Here is a 17,628-nt window from a genome sequence, read left to right as displayed (position 1 = left end):
CCTTGATTAAAGGTGGGGTAGGTAAATTAAAGAAACCGTCAGCCTTCCATCTGTTCACAAACTTATCTCGTGCCCTCATTGGTCATATGCGCGTTCTTGTGTGTTGGAGGAGGGGCTCTGTAAGGAAGTGGCAGATTTTTTCCGGTTGTGTATTTTCAAATTCTAGCGCTGGTTTCTCCAAAATTACCTACTCCACCTTTAATAGCAAATATGTCAAAACGTACAGTCTAGAGTAGACCCATTTTATAATCTGTGTACACATGTAATATTGCTATGGTCACTAATAAGGATTGTACTTCGCCCTATAACTTGTCTTCTTACCTTTCATGGACAGCAGTTCCTTGTCATGCATAATTATCACGTCTATATTGCTGATATGTGCCCATTTTTCTCTCTCACAATCTGTAACATTTGGAAAAGTGTTTAAATATTGTTGAATTCACCGTTTTAAAAAAAATACTTTTTTACCTATCTTCCAAACCATGCTAAAGATTTGTTTCAGGAATGACCACAAATCACTTAAGATGGTTCACAAGAACATTTTATTGATAATACTGAAATTGATCATTATCACAATGTTATCAAAGTGTTTTAGGGAATGTGCTGCATAATTGGTAACTTTTTGAATATGGGATGTATGTTTGGCTCTTTAATACTCCTCTCCCTCTTCGTCCTCCTCTCCCATGCTGTCAGTGCCAACCTCTTCATAATCCTTCTCCAGGGCAGCCATATCTTCTCTGGCCTCGGAGAACTCTCCCTCCTCCATGCCCTCCCCAACATACCAGTGGACAAAGGCTCTCTTGGCGTACATGAGGTCAAACTTGTGGTCGAGACGGGCCCAGGCCTCAGCGATGGCTGTGGTGTTGCTCAGCATGCACACAGCCCTCTGCACCTTGGCCAGGTCTCCACCAGGGATCCGGCTGTTGGGAGCGCCTGATAGTCTGATGCCCCACCTTGAAGCCTGTGGGGGCACCAGTCCACAAACTGGATGGTACGCTTGTCTTATGGGCAGCAATGGCAGAGTTGACATCTTTGGGCACCACATCACCGCGATACAGCCAGCAGCAGGCATGCGTATTCGCCCCACGCAAACAAAAAATGCATGACGAGGATCTACACTTCACCATCTGATTGGCTGGCTCAAAGCAACACTCTGGTAATGTCAGCAACGGACAGCTGCTCATGGTAGGCTTTCTCTGCAGAGATGAGCTGGAGCTAGGTGGGACCAGAGGGAAGTGGATACCGAGGGTAGGGCCACAAAGTTCGCTCTGGAATCTGTCAGGTCGACCATTCAGGGGCTCCATCAAAGCGAGCGAGGCTGTGGATTGAAGACACAATCTGGCCAATAGCCTGTTAAGCGTTGGTGTAGGGGAGTTGGCCTGGTCGATATCTAGGTTTTCTGCGGCAGATGTCAGTAGATGGTTCGTTGTCTACCATCGGAAGGCACAGTCGGAGTGCCCAGGGTGGTGTGGGTGGTCAGGATCGAGTGGAGTTGTAAGGCCTGCGCCCACTGCGGTTGGAGACCTGGGGGGGCTGGGTAGAAGCGGGCAAATTTCAAGTTTTGATTTCTTTCCCGTAAACTCAACAGACATGTCCTTTCATAGCAGGGAGGTGAAACGACAGAGCGCAGTGCCGTCCACCAAGCGAGTGGAAGATAAGGAATCGCCCTGCAGGCCAGTGCACCTGATCAGCCTGAAAGAAAAAGTGCGCTGGTTAGGACACTATCAAGTGTACCGCGATGTCATCATGAACGTCAAAAATTGTGGAACACATTTCTTTCTTTCTAAATTATTGAAAAATTAGTCAAAAGGACAAGTCTACCGAAAATCACTAAACTAACTGAATCCTCACCAAGTTTAGCCGAGTCCCTGTCAAGAACCATATCAAGGTGATCTCCTTGGCCGTGGCGGTAGTGAGTCGTCCTCGGGCGTATTGTTGGCAGGCCATCATTCCTTTACACTGTATACAGTACACTGCTCAGGGTGGAACAGTCTTGACGAGAGAGTGGCTAGGGTTCCTGATAGCAGACACCTCATCGTATGAAAAACTGTAAAAAAATACAGAACATGACAAGAATAATGACACATTTTACTAAAGATACAAATATAGGCTGTTGAGTTCAAGTAAGTCATGTTTACACATTACTCACGACCCCTATGAGCAGTGGGCCCATACCAGGTACGACAAAGAATGGATCATGGAAGATGCTTGTTCCTGCACCTTGAACAATCTCAGGCTGAGAAGAAGGTTGTATGAAGGAGTCGTCCTCCTCCATCCGATTGAGATACAATTAGTCACCTCGGGAGCAATCCAGAACAACTGTCCGATCTGGCTGGAAATCCATGATATCCAGACAAGATACAGGCTCCCAGCATGGCTAATTGCCATCTGGACTCACGGCTTGGCCGACGATGACATGGAAAATACACATCCACGCTGATTAAAGAAAGGGAGAGAGAGAGGCGTTAGGTTACAAAGAGAAAAAGAACCAACTAATATGATGAAGTTTAAAATCTTGGCATTTAAGAAATATCTGCTAAAAAATACCCTGGGGAGATAAAACTTTAACGCAGTAGTGTGACCACTCAATCTATCTGTACGTCATTCAAATTGAGAAAATCGTTCATGTTTACCCATGTTCAAAAGGAAAAGAGCAACAAAACAGTTGTATTAGAATTATTGAGCTATTATGTCATAGAGTAGGTGAATTTCTTCTATTGAACTTCATAAGTTGAATAGACATCATTTGAGTTGATGCCTGACCTCGTTTCAGAGCGGGACTGTGAAAATGTTTCTTTGCTGCTTACTTTGACGCAAAAGAAGAACATTGACAGCATGACAATTAAGAAAGCGTTGCAGGCACAAAATGTGGAGAAGACTGTTCAGAACTAGCTCATAGTCAATCACGACAATGGCAAGGAATAAACTAAAATAGAAGCAGAAGGCATATAAAAGATCATAAAAAAGCCTGCACTCTTTATAACGACAGATCAACGGCGTGTGGGCATGACATGTGTGGCCACACAAATGAAATGCAGTTTTTAGAAAGGCATAAAAAAACAATTAAAAAGCAGTTCTCCTCAAATAGAAGTATCAAGGAACATGTAATCTAACGGTAGCACAGGAAGGGCCCGCTTTAAGAAAGGGTAATGCCTCCCCCCACTGCTCCGATCCTGTAGTCTCCTCGCCTTTCCCATCCCCTCCGCATTTTTGTGTCTCTCGTCCTCCCCCCAGTCCCCGTCCAGCCTGCAATGGTGGCTGTAAGCAGTGAGGGATGTCTCCGCTCTCGTTGCTCCGGAGGTGCTACACATCTCTCTTCGGCAAGGACACAAAAACTCCTAACAGCTGGCAAAATGGCTTGCCGGCTAACCTAACTACTGGTTACGGTCGCGGACCCTCCCACTTTCGCCTGTCGCCTTCCTATCCATCCACCCCGACTGCCCGATTGACCTGACACCTCCAGCAGCAAACATTTATTTTAATTCCTCCAACCACAGTAAAACATAATACAAGGCTCCAGTGCATTAGTTTACCATTCGTCACACTTGTTTTCTTTCCTTAATAATTAACTTGGCAGTACATCCGTAGTTTTGAAATGACAAAGCCGTCTAACTTGTAAACGTTGTCTGTCACTCTGCTACCGATTGTTCCTAAGCGAGTCAGCGCTACTTGAAAGTGCTTATGGACCCTCTTACTTCATGAGTGGCTTTATGCCGTGTTGGCATTCCCCCTCTCTGATATGCTTAAAGGTTAGAAACCTAAAGTTAAATTCAACGCTCAAAACTAAACAAGTCAACCTTGAAAAGATAAAGGCTGGGCTTTTTCACAGCAGAGCCTTAATGCAGCATTAAGAGCGCCCCCGGCTGTTTGATCTGCATCTAAGTGGCTAAGAAACAGAGACCAAAACCGCCGCGCCGCCGCGGTGAGCGGAGAGAGAGAAGAGAGTAGAGTGACAAATGTTAAAGACTCACGTCCATTCAGCGCGAGCTGGTTATCACCGATTTTAGTCTGCTGGTCGCTTCGACTGTGACGGTGAGGATTCAGATTACAACGCAGAAGTGTGGAGCCGCCCGCTCATGGTTTAATATAGGGCAAGGATGTCGGAGGGGCCAGGCAGGAACGCACAGCAAGCAGCTGCATCTCGCTGGATATTGCGGGAGGGAGGAGCAGCAGAAAAAAGTGGGAAAGCTCCCTAACTTCGTCTGTCCATGTTTCGCACTTACATTGAATGCCGCTTTGTCTGTGACAGTTAAAGATCTATGAGGTACCTCATTCTGTTAGAGACTATATAAACACCATATTTGTAAGAGAGAACGGGCTGAGTTGCTCACATGATTAGCTTGTTACTCCACCCCCTATTGTGTCATGTTGTGGGCTAGTTAGGGCGGTTTTTTTTCTGTTTGGTACACTCGATGTCTCAAGTGTAAGGGGGATTGTCGTATGAGCTGATTAATCCAAGTTGTTATTGTTGGGGAAGAGGTGTACCAATAAGCGCTGCAAGAGCTGATTATATCTCCTGCATAAGAAATGAAAAGTAATAACGGTAATTGACAATTACAAACAGGAACTCGTGGCGGGGCTAAGGATAGTGGATAAATGCTTATGTTATGCATGGCATGCAGCACATACAGTATTTTGATCAACACACTTAGCAATCATGATTTTTCAATGTTGTATAATAAAAGAAATAACTCATAAGGCAATATTGTAAATAAAATACATAAAGCTCATTTCTTATGCTGAATGGAGCACATGTTAAGGAGATATACTGCTTTCGATGGTTGGCAAACTGAAGGGCGGTGGGCAAAGTTGAGATGACTTAGGCAAGATGATGGGGATGACGACCAATTTACATTGTTCAGTGTAATCAGACCTAATTCACGTACACACCAGAGTAACATCGAACCAATGTAGACACTCTGACGTAACAAAACAAGAAAGGCTTCAAATGAAGTGTCCAAGGCAAGTGTTTTAAATCGCATGGTACAAGCGTTTTCAACAGCCTCTTTGGATCAGCAGAGGCGTAACCTCATATGGCGACCCAGAGTGGCATGCAGGCCACTGTCTGGGTAATGAGATACACAAAAGCAACACCAGTCAAGGGAGTGAGTCAAGGTCATTTTCTCTCCTCTTGGCTCGCTGCACAGCACTCCGCGGGGACCACAGCTGAAGGTATTATTCGACAACTGACATACCGAAGCCTTTCATAAACTTCAGCATTCTCCACCTAATGGGAGAGACTGGATACGTGGTGGGGGAGGTGCACCCAAAGATACGCACGGCGTTCCGCGCCATGCTCTGAGTACGGCAAAAGGAAAAAAAGTGCTCAAAANTGTGCTCGGCCTACCAGATCAGAGGCCTGTACTACGAAGCAGGATTTTCGCTTAGCCGGCTAACTGCTTCGTAGGACCGGAAACCCCGAGTTTTCCCTGAAGTTAGCCGGCTAAGCGAAAATCCTGCTTCGTAGTACAGGCCTCTGATCTGGTAGGCCGAGCACATATGGTAGACACCGGCCCTGAAACACCGTTGGTGTGAATGAGGTAAATGAGGCCCCGCCTCCCACGCTGTATCCAGTTCTTATTATACATCCATGATACACGCTCACACATGCTCCACGGCAGCAGGGGGCGCTACTGAGTCTATTTGGACGGTGGGAGGTTGAGCAGAGCATGGAATAGCCCCTGCCAGTCTGATGACAGCGGTGTTTCAGCGATCCGTTACCAGGCTAATAATATGTTAAATATCTCTCATTGTCTGGCTTAAGAGGCGGAAATTAGTACAGTTTTAGAAAGGAACTAGATATGACTTTGGCGATGTAGCCTATATGCTAGATCTGATTGGATGTGATGTAGCTTCTTGTCTAGCAGCTTTGTAACCTAATGTTGAAACCTTTTGTAAATTGCCATTTACATAATTTTTTATAATTTATGTTGTTTTGAGTTTTCTCTTTTGAATTATGGTGACAGCATCTGTATATTTTTGTATTTTATTTATTTAAGTATTACTTTTCTTCTTGTTTATTGTGTTGTATATATTTTTCGTTCTTCTCTTGGGGATTATGTGTTTGTGTAATGGCTTTTGCTGAAAGAAAAAATTCCACTGGCATTGATCCGGACCGTTGACCTTGTATAAGATTCACAAGTGGACCTTTAACAAAAACGTTTGAGTACCCCTGGCCTACTCTCTCCATTACAGGTTAGCTCTGAGTGTCAGCGATGCTTGCTAATGTAAACAAAGACCATATTAAATCCAAAACACATCGGGCATTGTTTCTGATAGCAACGTTTCTGATAGTTCTGTGGGTCCACATTTCCGATATTACGTCATATCGGACGCAAATCTGGATCAGCTCCGTTGTACCCACGTTTTTAGAGATTTGGGTATGGAGGGAAAGAGAGAGGGTTTTGTTTTCTGACACTTTGGCCCAATCCCAAACCACGCCCTACAGCCTACACCCTACCCCTGCACACTCCCCTTCCGTGAAGGAATGAACTCCGAGTGACACTCGCAGCTCAACGAGGCTCCCTCCTGTTGGATGGAGGTATTAAATACAGCGGCAAGCTTTGGGACAAACTCCCCTCTCTCTGGCAGAAACAGGAAATGCCGTAGCTGTATGTAACAACGGTTTCAAATCAACATCTCTTAGACCAAAAATTAAAATTCACAACTAAAATAAAACTCCAAACATCTTTAATTGTTTTTCTTTTTTGTAAAGCTCTTTTCGTTTTGAACCTGATGTTTATAATTTTCTTAATTTTTGCAACAGTCTCTAAATATACACAACTTTATAATAAAATGCACACATTTACCTTTTTCTAGACTAAACACAGGTATGATCCTAAGTAAAAAAAACATGAGGTTATCATGAGGTTGTTAACATCACAGTTTATCAGTGGGTGTTTGCTGGAACGTTTCCTGAAGGACACACACAGCGTTGAGACCGGTCAGGTAGAGACCAGTCTGCAGTCAGCACCGATGCAGACTCGCTGTTTGAGGGCTTGATAACACACTCCCCCTCCACACCGCTCAACACTTGTTGGTTTGGAACAGCGCTTAATGTGGCGGACCCTCCCAAGGGTGTAGGGGGTGGTTTGGGATTGGGCCTTAGTGAGTTGCCTGGCACACTGGGGACACATATTTATGTATAAAAGACATCAAAAAGTGCATTTTGCATTATAGGTCCCCTTTAAAGTCTATTTTGCCTATTTTTTTTTAAAATAATCTAAATTGTAGGGAACACCACATTTATTTTTTGCATTTAATGCTTATGCCAGTATTTCATTCCCTTTTATTTGCAAAAACATTACTTAATCAAATGTTTATTGTTTCCCTTTTGGTGTTCAGGAATTCCTTTCCCGCCTTTTCCATCTAATTCAACTTGCTCGTCTGGAAACGTGTGTACTTAAGGGTCACGCCCTCAGTCGCTTATCTTGTGGGTGGTACAATCATCCTGCCAACAGATCTGCTGCTACAGCAACCCTTCAGACTGCCATTGTACTGCTGTCACTGTCACCATGTGAAAGCTAGAGGTCGTAGTTGCTTCACCGGGAGTCAATGAAGTCGAAAAACTGATCAGGCAGTTCATGTGAGATCTTGAAGTTATATTTTTTCACCACAACAGAAGAACCTGCAAAGTGTTTTTATACTTACCTCATGTTTACATTCAAATGCTTTCTGTGTGAATTGGGATTGTAAGATTCTCATATGTGTCTCACTCAAAGCAAATATTGAAACAGTTTGTTCAACATAATCATTTATCCTGATCTCAAAATATGCAAATTAAGTCTTCATTTTAATGTTGATCTACTGTGGGCCTTCTTCCTTCTTGCCAGCACTATTAATATTAGGATACAATTAGTAAAGATACTTTATTGTGAGGCGTTGTTTGGGATTTATACCCTCAAACAATGGAAGTGGGACAAAGCTATTTGATTCGGGCAACACCTAAGGAGAGCCAACGTGTGTTATTTAGTGGTGATATTCAACAATACTTCAGCTGACACAAAATAAACCAGACCTAAAACACTGCAGGAGTTTGTCCTGGACACTTGTGTGGAACCAAACTCTTTTAATTTGACATATAATTGTCATTTGCACCACATGTGAAACGGTATTCGATCTCTCTGTCTGTACACACAAACTGAAAGATTGACAATAAAGTTTACTTTGACTTTTGATGTGCTTTGTAAGTTTTATGTTACTAATCTAACTAATCTGACAGCGGCTTTGGTTGACGCTGTGGTGTAATACTTAGCATAAAATCAGTCAGTTTGTTAATTTTTACTTTTCACTTTTGAGTGGTATCAAACCTTTTCTTTAGTGAAAATAACTCTGCATGCAGTGAAAGATGAGCAAGGATGAAGTCCATTTAACTTTGTTGAACAAAGCAGCCATAGAATGACAAAGTGTTGAATCTTAAAACAGTAGCATACTAATTCAAAGTTCCCATATTAGTGCTGATGCCTGTTCGTTTCGAAGTGGTTGGACTTGTTTCAAACATAACAGAGCGTTCTGCCTTTGAGCCATACCATTGTATAATAAATTAGGTTGCCTCCTGCCAACTGAAACTCACGGTAGAATTCTGAACAAGTGAACTATACAACCTAATGGGTATGAATCTAGTGAGTGAAAAATGTTAAAATAACCATGATGTTGTGCCTTTTTCATCTTATTGATACACTCTTTATGTGGTTGAATTTTATGTTGCATTATAGTCTAACCAATCTGGCAGGCAGATGTGTTTTACTCTACTTAGTCAGCTGACGCCTTACAAGCTGGTTCACTTGTATTCAGTTACTCTCCCAAGGGGTTACACAAATTAGGGAAGGAGGAGGAGGTCTAATGTTAATGTACTGCTTAATAAATACTATCAGTTAATTTCAACTTAGGAAAAGGTTGTAGGAACTGATATGTCGAATGATAATCAAACTTTACATTTAAGAGGTATTAAAAATACATTTTACCATAAAGTCTTAACTTGTATTTTCTGCATGCTTTTATTTTGAGAATCCACACAAACATCTTTTTCTTTTTTTTTTACTAAAAACCAACCTCATTGCAATAGGAATGTTTTTTATCCTGTGATAAGCTACTTCATTGAGTCATATATGAGAAACTACCAAGTGAAACTACACCAGGTCACCTTTCCCCTTGTATGGGGTTTGCTTCTGTTTTCTGAAATAAAAGGTACACACCAGTACTCACAAACGCACACAATGAGTAGGGTGGTGACCTCCTTTTGCTTTGTGTGTTTGTTTGTCAAGCTGATGATCTTATCCTGGTCTCATCACTGGGTTCTCCCATTACAGCAGAGATCAAATCACTGTTCACCTTAAGCTAAAAGTATAAAAGGGCAGAGAATAAACGCTCTTTCCACATCTTCTTACCGATACCTGGACTTTGGAGAAGAATCAGAAACTATGGTAAGATGTGATTAACTTTCAAACTTTCTGCTAGTGCATGTTTTTGTATCTATTAACAATTGTTACATTTTCTGCATTTTTGCAATAATTTTATGAGTGAGTGATAAGAAAATGCTTTTAATTTGGATCAGTCCATGACAGACAGAGTGGTGTAAATTATATAATTTGATACTTGGACTCAGGCAGTTGAATATATGTTGCAGAAATGTAGAAAGTTAACAGATGTAAAAAATAAACAATGTTGCATTTTCTCTGCAGCGTGAATGTATCTCTATTCATGTGGGCCAAGCTGGAGCTCAGATTGGCAATGCCTGCTGGGAGCTGTACTGTCTGGAGCATGGGCTGCAGCCTGACGGACAGATGTCCAGTGGCAGGACCACTGGAAGAGGAGACGTCTGCTTCAACACCTTCTTCAGTGAGACAGGGGCAGGAAAGCATGTTCCCAGAGCCATCTTTGTCGACTTGGAACCCACTGTCATCGGTAAGTGCTGGTTATAAAGCTAATGATATTAAACAGATTGGATGTTTCCATGTATGTATGTAGTTTTACTATTGATGTACCAACGTTTTTAAGCATATGATGCAACTGTGTTGATATTCATTTTTAAAAAGTCTACATTTATACCAATGATAATCATCTCTTTATTACCAGATAAAATATTTTGTCTTGCTTTTGTAGGAATATTTTACTGTCGAGCTCTTAGTTGTGTATTCAGTCATTTGTTTGGCTATCATTTGTATCTCCAGATGAGGTGCGTACAGGAACCTACCGTCAGCTGTTCCACCCTGAGCAGCTGATTACAGGAAAGGAAGATGCTGCCAACAACTATGCCCGAGGACATTACAGCATCGGCAAGGAGATCATTGATATGGTTCTTGACAGGACTCGTAAAATGGTGAGGGAATGTGGTGTTACTTTTCTGATATATTAAACTTGTTTTTTTGCTAAGTGATTTATGAATTTCTTGATGCATTCCTACTTTTACAGGCTGATCAGTGCACTGGCCTGCAGGGATTTCTGGTATTTCACTCCTTTGGTGGAGGCACTGGCTCTGGTTTTACCTCCCTGCTCATGGAGAGACTCTCTGTTGATTATGGTAAAAAGTCTAAGCTTGAGTTTGCCGTCTACCCGGCCCCGCATGTCTCCACAGCTGTGGTTGAGCCTTACAACTCCATCCTGACTACCCACACCACCCTGGAGCACTCCGACTGTGCTTTTATGGTGGACAATGAGGCCATCTATGACATCTGCCGCAGAAACCTAGATATTGAACGCCCGTCTTACACCAACCTGAACAGGCTCATCAGCCAGATTGTGTCTTCAATCACAGCCTCGCTTCGCTTTGATGGAGCTCTGAATGTCGACCTGACAGAGTTCCAGACCAACTTGGTGCCCTACCCTCGTATCCACTTCCCTCTGGCNTTTTATCTTCAATGCACCTTAAGTTCTTGAAGAAAATGTAGTCTTTGTTGCTGGCCTTCATGATCAAACTAAGAATAAAGACAAGGGACAGTCTTACACGAAACCGAGGTAAATGGGGGCCACTCTAACAAAGCAAATAAACATATCTAAAATAACTCAGCTTCATGAACTCCAAACACAACCTGTGTAGTAAAAATCCAATTTGTTTCCCATCCACCGCGTATGCTCACCGTAATTTCAGCATATTCCACAAAAATACCAAACAACAAATGTTTTGCAGTCTTGCGCTTGTTGTATGCATCGCTACCATCCAAAGTCTTCATCATGTAACGGTTTAAGAGAACATTTTTAGAAATTATAGTTTTTGTATACGATTTGCTGTTTTGGGGGTTTTAAGCAGTATCTCCGTTTTAAAAAAATTCATCCTCTCTGGTCTTTTAATTCTTCGTTACACGCTGCAGACAAGCAAGCTAACAACTTTTCTCAGGTATTCAGGGTAACACAGGGGGCTTATTTGATCTAAATCATACTTGTGCGTCGCGCTCACCTATAATCCTAGGCAGCCATTTAAACACACAAGATAAAGTCACGCCTTGTTTTGACTCGCACTCCGCACGCTCTTTCTCGCTCTCTCTCGCTCGTATGACAGAAATGCAATAGCACCTCACTTTCAGAAAACAAGCCTGAGATTGCGCACTCCGCACACCCGCTCACACACCGGCTGTAAAGACGCGCACACACTCACACACTCGCACAGTGGACAAACACACACACACGAACACACACACACACGCACACGCTCTTCAAACACCCTCTACACAAGCCACAGTGACCTGATGTAGCTGGCTACAAGCGTGGGCTGGAGCACTCTCACTCCCTCTCGCCCTCGCTCTCGCGCTCTCACGCACGCTCACCACACGCCACCAACGCGCAGTCGGCCAGGTGTAATCAAACTCATCCGCACTCCCACAGAGAGTTGTTTGCACACCAGAGGCAGTCTCCACTCTCGTAACCTATCTCTATCCTCAGGCGGAAACAGTGCAGGGCGGGGCAGCGAGAGTACGCTTTGATGTCTCCTGCGGGCCAAGATGGAGGCAGGCACCCCTATAGCCAGCTTTAACTGCATTAATCCTGCTAATTGGAAGCAGCATCAATGCTTGGGTAGAATGCTTTTTTATCAAGCTGAGGTGGGAATTTGTGCTATTGCAAAAGCACGTTAAAAGTATAGTGATAGTAAAAAAACCAACCTCCCACATTGTAGTACCGATCTCACCCACACCCACAACGGCACCATACCTCGTACATCGTCGTTGCACTCTCCTCCTCACGCGGACACACCCAAAAAAATGACTCACAATCCCACACACACACTTCGCACACAACACTTTCCCGACACGGCGGGGGGTTCCACTTCTTAAACGGTCCACCTATCTATGCAAAGCTCACACTTCTTCCATCGTCTTTCTATACATACATACGCGTGTCCTCTGTCCGTAAACACATCGCGAACACGTCACATTCAGGGAAAAAAAAACATCACCTCTTTTTTTCCTGATCATTTATATAAAAAAAAAACTGCCTGAAAATGAGCTGATCAGATTTTGGCCCCCCCCACCCTTTTTTTTAATGGATGGGGGGTTTTTCCCCCCCCCCCAAAACTAAAAAAAAATGGGGTTTTTTTTTTTTTTTTTTGGCTTGTGAAACCATTAGCCAATCACCAACCAAGGTAACCACCCCCCCACCCAACCTTATCACCTGAATCTCCTCCTACAGCACCATTGTGTTCTTTTAACCAAATATCTCTCAGAGGGGCGTGGGGAGTGGCTCCTTATTTTCATCTAAAGTAACAGACACAGAATCAGCACTTTTGAAACAGGGCTGAAACAGAGGGGATTATGGGATGCTACAATGATCTGTTTGGTATTTTGAGCCAAACACTTCAGAGACATGTTTTGTATATATCTGAGAACTATTATATATTGATGAAAAAGAGTATAATAGGGGACCTTTAAGTAAATTTTTCCGGTATCAGTACTTTACTCAACTACTTTTTACTTTTTACTTTTACTTCTTACATTTTGAACACAAATACCTGTACTTTCTACTTCTTACATTTTCAGAACAGGCTTGTTACTTTAGTTTTAATCTGCGATTGGTGGCGTGATCATTATTATTCAGAGTCATTGCGTGCCAATTGATTTGAACATGATCCGTGTATCCATCATTTCCTGGTCTTCTCTAAAGAAGAGGGACCAATGAGAACTTTGTCATTTTGCCGTTGTTCGGCATGGAAACATTCATTAGCTAACAATGACATTATTGTTCTTTTAATATAAAGGGAGGTCAGTTACTCTATAAAACAGCTGGTAGTTATGGGTACTTTTTACTTAAGTATATTTCGAAGCCCATAGTTCTTTACTTTGACTTGAGTAAAGAATTTTAGTCAGTACCAGAGTATTTTTTTAAACACGTATTTGTACTTCTACTTGAGTAAAGGATGTGTGTACTTTTTCCATCTCTGAAAGTGGAAATGTTCTTCCTGCAGCAAAAGAATCCTCTTCTTCCTCTGCCGTTCAAAACCTCCTACACATCATTCCCCTTTCATCTCTCCGGCAGGCTTATATGGAGGATCACCTGCGTAATAAGGACCGTCTCCAGAGGGAGTGGGAGGCTTTGTGCTCATACCAGGCCGACCCCTGTTCAGTGGCTGTGGCTCAAGCTCCGAGCAACATGGACAAAAACAGACACGCTGAATCCGTCCCCTGTGAGTTCATCAATGTGTCACTCTTTTTATTTCCTGTCTTTCTCTGTGATGCTGCTGCTAGATCAATCATAGATCACCCTGCTCAGTGACTCATTCAGTGACTCATTCTTGACATGTCTTCTTTTACAGATGATCACACTCGGGTGAAGTTGAAGACGGAAGTAAACTCCAATAAACAAGACTTCATCAACGCCAGCCTCATTGTAAGAAGCCCTGAAACAATCTAAAGCATTTACAGTATCTGCTGATATTTATCATTTGTGGTTTGTAACCCCAATAAACGATGTCATAGTTAAAACTTAATACATAGTCTTTGATTATCATTTCTAATGTACTCGACCTATGTTTATATTGGAACTGAAGTTATACTAAACACTGTTGTTCATTGAATTGAATTTAGCATAAAAGGAAGTCTTTGTTACAACAGAACGTAGCTTTTTGGATGTGTCGTACAGTTTGATTCTGTTTTTCAACCTGCAATGCCAAAGCCTGTCCCTCTATCAGCATCGGACACTAAAACCTAATTCAAGTGTAATCTGTCAAATCCAATCCCTGCTCAAGAAGCCAAGGAAACATTTTAAAGCTTTAGAATCCTCAGAAAGAAAAACCTTTCAAATCTCTTCTCTCTTCCTTTTTTTCTTTAACCCATAGTTTGACCATGACCCTCGCCAGCCATCTTACATCGCCACACAGGGACCAATGGCTCACACTGTCGCTGATTTCTGGCAGGTCGGTTTGAATCCTTCCCAAGTTATTTTCCTGTCTTACTCCCAAGTTTAGAGGATGTACTTGCTGCTCACTGACAAAATGAAATAATGTAGGCCATTGGACCATGTGCATTGTACTCACAGTGTGTTTACATCCCTTTTTGTGTGTGTGTGTGTGTGTGTGTGTGTGTGTGTGTGTGTGTGTGTGTGTGTGTGTGTGTGTGTGTGTGTGTGTGTGTGTGTGTGTGTGTGTGTGTGGTCTCTCCAACCGGCAGATGGTGTGGGAGAACGGCTGCACAGTGATAGTGATGATGACGGCTCTGGTTGAAGACGGAGAGAAACAGTGCGAGCGGTACTGGCCTGATGAGGGCTCATCACTCTACCACATCTACGAGGTTCATTTCCTGTTGCAACTCACTATGTTCACTATAAATAATGCTCTTCTGGTAATAAGCATTCAGTGTAGCAGGAATAATCCCTGCATTAGACCTGTTGTCATAGTAGTTGTATCTAACGTATATGTTAAGAGGCTAATGATAACTGTAAATAATATCTATTAAAGATGAAATAAGTCACATGTATGAAATAAACTACACATTTGAATGTGATAATTTCGACTTCAGTAAAAAAATTGAATTTGGCAATTTCTCCATCTTGAATTGAACAGGCCTTTTCTCTTTAACACATGCATGTTTTCCTGGTGTCGACTTTGGTTTAAATTTATCATCCGTTATCTTTACCCTCTTAAATTAAATTCCATTTCTCCTCTGCGTCTGTCCTTCCTTTCTGTCTCTCTTCCCCCTTATACCTTTGTATTCATCAGGTGAACTTGGTGTCTGAGCACATCTGGTGTAAGGACTTCCTGGTGCGTAGCTTCTACCTGAAGAACGTCCAGACGCAGGAGACCAGAACCTTGACACAGTTTCACCTGCTGAGCTGGCCCGCTGACGGCATCCCCATCTCCACAAGACCACTGTTAGACTTCCGTCGGTAATAAATTACATCAACTATCCCACATGTGCCCTTGAAGTGCCTCAAGAGTCAAACCTGCTCAATAATTAAACAGGAAGTGGAGCCAACAGGTGGCAAGGATGCAGTGTGTGGAATAATAATGCATTGTCTTACTGGTACCCTAACACACCAGCGAGTTTGGCTCTTCCTCATCACATTCTTCTTGTTTTATCTGCATGGTGTGTTTCATATCCTATGCATCACATCAGCTCTCTCTCTCTCCCTCTCTCCCAGTGTACAGGTTGATAGGTTTGTATTTTAACACCTACCAGTGTCATTTTTGTGGTTTGCAGCTAGTACTCTGGCTCCAGTTGCATAGTCACAAAAATGAGCATTGGCAGGTGTGACTGGCTACTGCAAGAGGGACAGTGAATCTGTGGCTTCCTCTTCACCTATTCCTTCCTGTTTTACCATGCCACTCTCTGTCGTCCACCACCTCATGCCATTTTATATGTATTCCTGTCCTGACATCATTTTCTTCATTCTTGATTTGACTGTTTTTGTCTGTCAGTTACCTCTCATGCTTTATTCTTACTACTTGATCACATTCTGTTTACCTCTCAGAACCAACAATGTCTGAATCTGCAAAAGAGACATTAACAGCTGCATGTTGTGATGACTGACAAGGCATTTATGTATATTCATTGCATATGTGAACATGTTTATTTGCGATTAAAAAGTTGACTATGAATAATTGATATTAATGCCCTTTATATGTTCTCTTTTCCGTCTCTGTTGTCCCTTGTTCCTGTTTTTCAGGAAGGTGAATAAATGCTACAGAGGTCGTTCCTGCCCAATCATCGTTCACTGCGGGTAAAAGAATACATCTGATGACTGTCAGGTTTCTGTGAAAGACCCGGATTTGCAGAATCATAAATATTACTAATTAGGAAATTGTGTGTTTGGAGCAGAAAGCAGATTGAGTTAAAACATTATGGGGAATTACAACGCAGTGCATTTCCTTTTTTCTCTCTGTCACTCTCACAGCGATGGCACTAGCCGCACTGGCGCGTACATCCTCATTGACATGGTGCTGAACCGCATGGCCAAGGGTGAGTCGCTCACACATACACACACACACACACACACACACACACACACACACACACTGCACACACACACACACACACACACACACACACACACACACACACACACACACACACATTTGCACATACGCCAAGGTTAGTTTAGTACCCTTGGGTTTAAGGGTGAAATTATGTCAGGTTTTGCTCACAGCAGCTCAGTATATACACTGATGAGGTCGTTATAAACACAATGCATTTAAAATGTGATGTTCCACACTATGATATGGATGCATGTATGTTTTTTTATATTGTTTCATAAACATGCCTTGTTAGCTAGAGAAAACCCCTTTTTTGTTTAATTTTGTTTGGTTCATGAATGCATAACCAAATCATTTCTGTTATCTTCGCCACACTAAAGGTTTATTTGAGTGTTTCAGAATAACACCATGATGCATAATAGGGTTCCTTTTCTATTGAAGAGTGTTGGCATCTATGTTACAAAACAGTGAGTAACCCTCAGAACTGTGGTACTAATGTTTTGACCCTTCCTGTCTTTGTTGTTAGGAGTGAAGGAGATTGACATCGCAGCCGCACTGGAGCACATCAGAGACCAGAGACCTGGATTAGTCCGCACCAAGGTACCATATCTGTGTGTGTTGTCCCTCTTTTAGCACTTATATGGTAGATGTCCACAATTCAACTTATTTTCCAAATCTCTCATTCTGATCAGGACCAGTTTGAGTTTGCGCTGACAGCAGTAGCAGAGGAGGTGAATGCCATCTTGAAAGCCCTGCCACAGTGAGGACATCCATGGACACAAAAATAAATACTCATAAGGACACACTCGTACGACCCAGCCATGTTTGTCTGGCCATCACTGTATATTAGAATTTGCTCCACCACACCTGGAGCTCTTACAGCTCATGTCTTCAGCATGCAGTATTTGACCATCAACTCATTTGCTGGGTTTTTAAAACTTTCTGGAACTTCATAAATTATTTCTTGCAAGATGTAAAATATGGCCAAGAGATTAAATGTTAATCATGATCTTTGCTCTCTGGAGATTCTACATAATAAGACACCAATTAAGCCAGCCAATGACAATGACGAGGAATAAAAAAACGTGCTAATATAGTGTGCGCTGACAGGATAGAAAACACTTCTGTTGATGGTTTCAAAAACATAATATATGTGTGACACTGTTTACCGATCTGACTCCATCTCGGCCTAATCCACCGTCTTACTAGACATGATTACCTCAAATGATCTATCA

General features: G+C 42.5%; 2 protein-coding genes and 1 pseudogene across 2 annotated transcripts; 2 read left to right on the top strand and 1 right to left on the bottom strand.

Moving 5' to 3' along the window:
* Positions 1–519: 519 nt before the first annotated feature.
* LOC104967298 (tubulin alpha-8 chain pseudogene) lies at positions 520–1,947 on the bottom strand (annotated as a pseudogene).
* Positions 1,948–9,404: 7,457 nt separating this feature from the next.
* LOC104966925 (tubulin alpha chain-like) lies at positions 9,405–10,875 on the top strand. The gene is made up of 4 exons (XM_010796273.1): positions 9,405–9,422; positions 9,681–9,903; positions 10,170–10,318; positions 10,411–10,875. Exons 1-4 carry the CDS (start codon positions 9,420–9,422, stop codon positions 10,873–10,875), a joined length of 840 nt encoding a protein of 279 aa, XP_010794575.1. The 5' UTR covers positions 9,405–9,419.
* A 1,058-nt stretch (positions 10,876–11,933) lies between these two features.
* On the top strand, positions 11,934–17,444 carry LOC104967297 (receptor-type tyrosine-protein phosphatase-like N). The gene is made up of 10 exons (XM_010796709.1): positions 11,934–11,939; positions 13,462–13,609; positions 13,739–13,812; positions 14,261–14,338; positions 14,592–14,711; positions 15,140–15,306; positions 16,087–16,140; positions 16,315–16,379; positions 16,920–16,993; positions 17,086–17,444. The coding sequence occupies exons 1-10, from the start codon at positions 11,934–11,936 to the stop codon at positions 17,155–17,157; spliced, it is 858 nt and encodes a 285-aa protein (XP_010795011.1). The 3' UTR covers positions 17,158–17,444.
* The last annotated feature ends 184 nt before the right edge of the window (positions 17,445–17,628 follow it).

Source organism: Notothenia coriiceps, unplaced genomic scaffold (assembly GCF_000735185.1).
Source record: "Notothenia coriiceps isolate Sejong01 unplaced genomic scaffold, NC01 NC01_scaffold00037250, whole genome shotgun sequence".
In the NCBI taxonomy this organism is placed as follows: Eukaryota; Metazoa; Chordata; class Actinopteri; order Perciformes; family Nototheniidae; genus Notothenia; species Notothenia coriiceps.
Note: the sequence above shows the minus strand (reverse complement) of the source record. Positions and strands in the feature narration are given on the sequence as shown.

Excerpts from the sequence above, each read along its gene's own strand:
- LOC104967297 (XM_010796709.1), top strand. Across the intron at positions 16,141-16,314 it reads CCAATCATCGTTCACTGCGG|CGATGGCACTAGCCGCACTG; the intron begins GTAAAAGAATAC and ends TCACTCTCACAG. Across the intron at positions 16,994-17,085 it reads CTGGATTAGTCCGCACCAAG|GACCAGTTTGAGTTTGCGCT; the intron begins GTACCATATCTG and ends CATTCTGATCAG.